The sequence below is a fragment of the Empidonax traillii genome, unplaced genomic scaffold, assembly GCF_003031625.1.
Source record: "Empidonax traillii isolate 1590-97213 ecotype Southwest subspecies unplaced genomic scaffold, ASM303162v1 scaffold761:size885847, whole genome shotgun sequence".
Taxonomy (NCBI): Eukaryota; Metazoa; Chordata; class Aves; order Passeriformes; family Tyrannidae; genus Empidonax; species Empidonax traillii.
The window spans coordinates 429,496-435,967 of NW_020955954.1; the positions used below are offsets into that span (position 1 = coordinate 429,496).

At 65.0% G+C, this 6,472-nt stretch overlaps 1 protein-coding gene across 1 annotated transcript in view; it reads right to left on the reverse strand.

The window, feature by feature from the left end:
- Positions 1–2,604: 2,604 nt before the first annotated feature.
- The window catches only part of PLPPR3 (phospholipid phosphatase related 3), a 7,940-nt gene continuing 4,072 nt past the window's right edge, over positions 2,605–6,472 (reverse strand). The window contains exons 2-8 of the mRNA XM_027900997.1: positions 5,943–6,084; positions 5,640–5,825; positions 5,401–5,530; positions 5,009–5,204; positions 4,846–4,903; positions 4,413–4,586; positions 2,605–4,157 (exon numbers count right to left, since the gene is read on the reverse strand). Coding sequence (XP_027756798.1) covers positions 2,895–4,157; positions 4,413–4,586; positions 4,846–4,903; positions 5,009–5,204; positions 5,401–5,530; positions 5,640–5,825; positions 5,943–6,017 — 2,082 coding nt within the window. The 5' untranslated portion in view covers positions 6,018–6,084 and the 3' untranslated portion in view covers positions 2,605–2,894. The remainder of the gene's footprint in view (positions 4,158–4,412; positions 4,587–4,845; positions 4,904–5,008; positions 5,205–5,400; positions 5,531–5,639; positions 5,826–5,942; positions 6,085–6,472) is intronic.

A 6,472-nucleotide genomic window follows, 5' to 3' on the forward strand; every position in this document is an offset into this window, starting at 1 on the left:
GCCTGTTTTGCTTCTGATTTTTCCTTCTCATGTAATTCCAGCTGCCTCATTTTATTTAACTTTGACTCTTCACACACTCTGGGCTGGCAGCGTGTCCCTGTCTCCATGAAGCATGGGATGGGTGCTGGGCTGGAGGCCTGGGGCTGGCCTGGCCCTCACTGATGTTCTGCCTGTGTCACACTCCAGCACTTTTTACTTCATGTTCCTAAACTTTCCATATGTTCTGGCTAATATCCATGAAAAATAACCCCCTTTGAGTCAAACCCTCCTCTCTGTAGTCCTGTGCTATAGCTGTGGGGGCTGGATGTGCCATTCTCCATGCCGTGGGAGGAGGTGCAATTCCTGTTCCCTCCAGGAGCTCCCAGAGGAGCATGGTGCTTCCTTAGGGGTCTGGTTTCTTACCTGTGTGCTCAGCCCTGCTGGAACTCCTGTCCAGAAGTCACCCTGTGTCCTGGGGGGGGAGGGAGACACAATCCCCACCCTGAGCTGCTGCTGTGGCTCTGCTGTCCCTGTCCCTCTGTGCTAATGGGCTCCAGCATCCTCCACAGGCCTCCGGGGTTGCCGAGGGGGTCGTGCTGGAGCCAGGGACTGCTGGAAGGGACTGCTGTTGCTCCTTGAAAGTCTAATGGGATTTGTAGCAGCAGCCTCTCCTGCATGGGAAAGCTGGGCTGAGCGGGATCATTGCTCCTGGGTTGGTTCTCTGAGTTCTCTATGCCCAGCCCAGGCTTTGCATCCATCCGTAGCCCCTCGGACACTGATCGGCTACTGAAGGATCGGTCAGGGCACCACTGACCATGGACGGGGGCACAGTGGGAACGGGACGGGCCTCATCCTGCCCCGGCTCTGTTCTGCCATCCCGCCCCTTCCCACGGCAGAGCCCCCAGTGCTGCCGAGCTCTTCCCGGCCTGTGTCCGGCAGGGGAGGGAATTTCCCTAAAGCTGCCTTTAACCGGAAAACTGACGTAGGGAAGCCGGGGCTGTTCCAGCGGGAGCGCCTGCGTCTCTGCACCGAAAGGCTTTTCCAGCTCTTGCCCTGAGCAGCGGGAAGGAGCTCCCTGCAGAGTGAGCACCCTGAACCTCGGCCTTACCTGCGCCCCCGGCACCGCTGGGTCCAAAAAGGGAATTGTGTGCCAGCAAGAACCCCAAATCGGGCAAAGCACAGCCGGGGCTGGGAACGGGGGTGGGGCTGAGCTCTTTGTGTGTCACAAAGCCGGGGAGCCCTTCCCCTGGCGCTCACCCAGGGGACACGGGGACAGGCTGGGGGCTCCTGGCAGAGGGTGTCCCCCGCGGAAAAGGTCTGGATATCGGACACGTGTGGTCCCGAGGCAGAGTCCTGGTGGGAGCTGATGAGGCGGGGGCTGGCAGCCCCTCCTGCTGCGGGGGGGATGGAAGATGAGGATGCGGAGGCGGATGGGGATGCTCCTGCTCCCTCCCGGCCCCCGGGTCCTCAAGCGATGCAGCAGCAGCTGCTGGGGGGGCTGCCCGAGAGGTGGGCCGAGGGGTGCGGGAGCGATGCAGGAGCGGGTGTGGGGCTGGAGGGGTGCCTGGGGCTGCGGGAGCGGTGCGGGGCTGGGAGTTGCCATGGAAACCGCTGGGTCAGAGGCAGAGGGAAGCGGCGTGTGACGCCATCGGCACCGCAATGAGCCATGAGCGCGGGGCCGACGTGGTGCTGGTGGGCTGGGAGCCCCTGCATGGCCCCAGCATCGCCCCAGCACCTCGTCAAGGACGGCCGTGAGCGCGGCGTCTGTCCCGGTGACCTTTGCCACGGGCTCCGGGTCACCTCCCCGGGTAGCGCACCACGGCCGGCCGCAGCAGCCCTGCAGCCCTCGTGCTGCCGGTTGGACCCCTCCGGCTCCCCTCCCAGGGCCCCCCACAACCCCTCACACCACGAACTGCTGCCACAATCCTCCCGCTAATCCCGAGTGGCTTTTCCAGCACCGAGTCAGGGTTATGTGGATAATCCATATGTTTGCAAGGCAGAGGCTTTGGGATATCCACTGTTAATCCAATTGACAGTGGCAGTTTGGTGCCATTGGCACAGCGTCCTGTTCCGGGGGGGACGTGGCTGCCCCAGGCTGGCAGCCCCCCAGGCTGGGAGCCCCCATGGGTGCTGGAACCCCAGTCCTGTCCCACAGTGGGACCACTCTGCTGAAGGAGCCCAGCCAGGGAACATCCATGTGTTTATTTGCTTTTCAAACCACAGCAGCTCCAGCTATTGCCCAATGTATTCACAGCCTGGAGACCCCTCCCTGACCCCCCAAAACTCGGACCCTCTCCTGGGCAGAGCTCAGCCCCTACTGACCCCTGGGCCCAATGCCCCTACCCCAATGCCCCCCTCTCCTCCAGCCCCTGCAGTATTTACAGCCTCTGTGTGCCCAGAGCCTCAGCCCTGGGCAGACCCTCCCTTTCAGCACCGTCCCCCCTCGGCCTTCCCCATACACACCAGTGGTGCAGGATGGGGATCAGTGTCACAGGATCCCCAGCACCCAAACCCCCCCCCCCCAAACCAGGGCCTGCTGCCCCACAGCAGCCTCCCACCCTGCCAGAGCCCCCCAAAGCCCATCAGCACCTTTTGTGTCCCCCCCACCCCCCAACAGACATCCCCTTCCAGAGCTGGAATAAAATAACCCCTCGGAAATGTCAGCACCAGTGTTAGAGAGAAAGTCAAAGTGCTTGGAGTTGCACAGCCCTGCAGGCTGTGGGGGGAGCAGAGCCCCCCAGCTGCCCTGGTGGGAGCAGATAGCTGGCTCAGGACCGGTGTGACCATGCTCTGCCTCACACTGCTCGATGCCAAAGCCAAGCCTGTCCTGCCGCTCCCCACAGAGAGGGGCCCCGGCACCACAGAGCCCCCCGAGCCGGGGCAGGGGCGGGGGGGCCCCAGGAAGGCACCGGGGCTCAGTCCTTAAACCTCCGGCCCGCCTGCATCTTCTTGTAGTAGAGGTCCACCTCGCTGTCTGCCGGCCCGTCCCGCTCGGCCGGCTTCCTGCGCAGCGTGGACTCGCGGCTGGCTGTGGCCAGCAGCCCCTCGGGGGGCACGTCCCCCCGCTCCCCGCCACCCCCCGCCGCCCCTGGGATGGCGGCCAGGCTGCCGTAGCGGGGCTCGTCCTGCTCCATGTCGCTGACGGAAGAACCAGGGGACACACCGGCGCTCTTGGCTGGGCGGAAGCCACGGAAATCCTTCCCCACCTCACCCAGCTCGTAGGTGTCTGGTCCCTCTGGCCCCTTTGGCCCCGACTTCCACTCCCAGGGCCCGTTGCCAGCAGAGAGGTGAACAACGGGGTGGTGGGGGGCATGGGCATCAATGGTGATGATGCTAGAGCTGTCCCGCTCGGAGGGCGAGCGGTACTGGGAGGAGTCGGAGCTGGTGGAGGACGAGGACGTCTCTGAGTGCTTGGGAGTGACAGAGACGAGGCTCTGCTGCTTGGACATGGCGATGACCTGCATCAGGCGCGGGGGGTTGGCCACCCGCTGCGCTCCCCCCTTTTCCGCCACCATGACCCACTTGGCCCGCACGGCCGCCCCGCTGCCGGCCGGGGCAGCGGCGCCCGCCTGGCTCTCCTCAGGGATGTGCACCAGCTGGGAGGCGCCAGGACGGGGCTGGATGAGCACGCGGGGCCCCATGGCCGCCCGCTCGGCCGAGCGTGCCTGCACCGTGGGGTACAGGGAAGGGGGCACCTCCTCACTGGGCTCCCCCGTGCCCCGGCCCTGCGCCGCCTCCTCTGCCAGCGTCATGCTCCGGCCCTCCAGTGACTTCTGCTTCCACTCGGTGATGAGCTGCTTGGAGCGGGAGGCATCCACGGGGACGTGGATGGTCATGTGGCGCCGAGCAGGGTCATCCATGGAGGGTGTGTTGACGCGGGGCAGGGTGTTGCTGAAGGTCACCATGTTCTCCTTGCCCATGGGGCTGCGGGGGGCCAGCAGGTCCACGTCCACACTGGCCCGTTTCAGACTGCCCAGCGAGTTCTTCTCCCGTGGCACTGGTCGTGCCGCCTCCTCCAGCCTCGCCTGCGGGTTCAGCTCGTCGGTGCTCACTGACTTGTTCTGGTGGTACACGGAGTCGTGGCCCCGCTGTGTCAGCGCCCGCAGCGCGTCCTTGGCCGGTGCCGGCACCGGGACCCGCTCCATCGGGGCACGGAAGTTGCCAACAGCATGGAAAGCCTGTGGGAGAGGAAATCACGTGATCCTCGAATGGTTTGTGTTGGAAGGGATTTTTAAAGGTTATCTGGTCCAATCCCCCTGCCATGGGCAGGGATGTCTTCCACCAGACCACCTTCCAAGCCACATCCAACCGGGCCTCGAACACTTCCAGGGAAGGGGCAGCCACAGCTGCTCTGGAGAGTGTGGGGTCAACATGGCCCCAGGTACTGTGGCTCCCACCCTCTCCCCCAACCCAAGGGCAGGACCAGCACGCACCAGGTACGCGGCGATGCCAGAGCCGATCAGGAAGCCCACGTAGACGTCGGCGGGGTGGCTGCGGTACTGGGTGATCTGGGTCAGGCCGCAGATGCCAGCGGCGATGGCAAAGGCAAACACCAGGATGGGCTTGAGGAGTTTGGTGCTGTCCGAGATGATGGAATTGAAATACATCTGGGGCGGGAACAGGATATTAGTGACGGCCCCGGCCCCAGCCCTGGCCACGCAGAGAGTTCCTGGGTGCATGTGGGACTGCAGGTCCTGGCACACACACAGCAGGGTGCACACACGTGTGCATGCACCCACCCCCTGCACGGGCACAGGTGTGTCAGGCAGAGTTTGGCTGTGCCACTGGAAGAGGGGCGCTGCTGCCCACAGCACAAGGCTCATGCTGCCCCAAGCCAGCACGCGCCGGGCAGCACCAGGAACTCACCGACACATAGACGGCAGCGAAAGCCGAGAGCGTTGCGTGCTGGGATGGGAAGGTCTTCCTGCAGGGAGAGGGGGTGCGGTTGGGATGGGGCAGAAGCAGGGGGACATGGTTGGCAGGGGGCAGGAGGGTTGGCAGCGTGGCATGGGGCTCCCCTGGAACACACCTGGCAGAGAGGATGGCATGCTTGTCGGTGCCTGAGCAGATGTCCTGGGTGATGTAGGGGTTGGCATCGCAGGGGGTGCCCAGCAGTGTGTAGTTAGGTTTGCAGACAGTCAGGAAGAAGGGTGCATGGTAGCCAGTGGCCAGCTGGATGACGTCTGTCACCAGGGCCGTGGCGCAGAGTCCAAACACATGGACACCTGGGGATGGCAGGAGTGGGACAGCAGGTCACCCTCATCCCATATGGGGGGGACACGGCCCACCCAGCCCTGGGGCACCCGCAGGCACTGGGAAGGGTCCAGGGTCTGGGTGGGGCCATGCTCCTGCTATGGCAGCCAGGGTGCCCCCACATCCCCTCCCACCCTCCTGTCTTGCCTGGGCAGTGGCACAACGTACCCACAAACCTGACGGTGCGGCGCAGGAAGGAGTTGAAGTTGCAGCCACCGGCGTTGATGCTGCCCTCAGCACCGGCACGGCCCTTCAGCCGGGACTGCAGGCAGTACACCATGCCCTCCCCGACCATGATCTGGGGAGGAACCAGTGGCTCAAGCAGGACTGGGGGGTCTGGGTTGTTGGCGGAGCCCCCCACCCCAGCTTTGCCCCGACCCCCTGCAGCGGGACGAGCCCAGACGCACCGAGGCGGCGGGCGCAGCGAAGGCCAGGCTGAGCAGCATCAGCAGCGGGATGAGCTCCTCGTTGGTCTCCACGTAGGGCATGGACAGTGCCCGGTCGTGGCACTGAAAGCCCACCTTGGCTGGCTTGAAGAGGTCCGTCAGCTCCAGGAAATAGAGCGTCACGATGGAGGAGGCCACGATAGGCAGCTGTGGGGGGGAGACTGTGGGAACCAGGATGGGCACAGACCCCCACCCGCCATGCCAGGGCCCAGGATGAACCTCCCCACACGGCCCTCCCCCTGTGCCCACTCACCCCACACCCACCTCCACAAAGTAGAAGCAGGGCAGGAGCGTCATGCTGTCCTTGGGGGCGCGGGCCTTCTCCTTGGAGGGGATCATGGTCCTGGGGCAGGCACGAGGGGCCCACCGGGCTGTGCCTCTGCCCTGTGGGGGCTGAAGCGTCACCCTGGGGGGGACAGGCATCCCGGGTCAACCCTGGCAGCCGCTCAGCAGGGAGACACTGCCGGGACTGGGAGTGCCCCGTTTCCCCCAGGGGACCCCCAGGACTCCGAGGGGATGCCCGACCGAGCCAGGGCTGTGACAACAGGTGGGGCGGAGGCTCGTCTGTCGCGACAGGCGACCACTACTGCGACAGGCGGCGAGGCTGCTGCGGAGAGGGGGTGTGCCCCCCGCAGAGCCGGGCAGGGATGGGGGTGCCCGGACCCCCCTGCCCCAACCCCTGAGATTGCAATGAGCCCGGGCTGCGAAATGAGGGGGAGCATAAGGGGGATGGAGCGACGGGGGGGAACGGCGGGGGGGTAATAACGAGGACAGACAATAACGGGAGATTAATC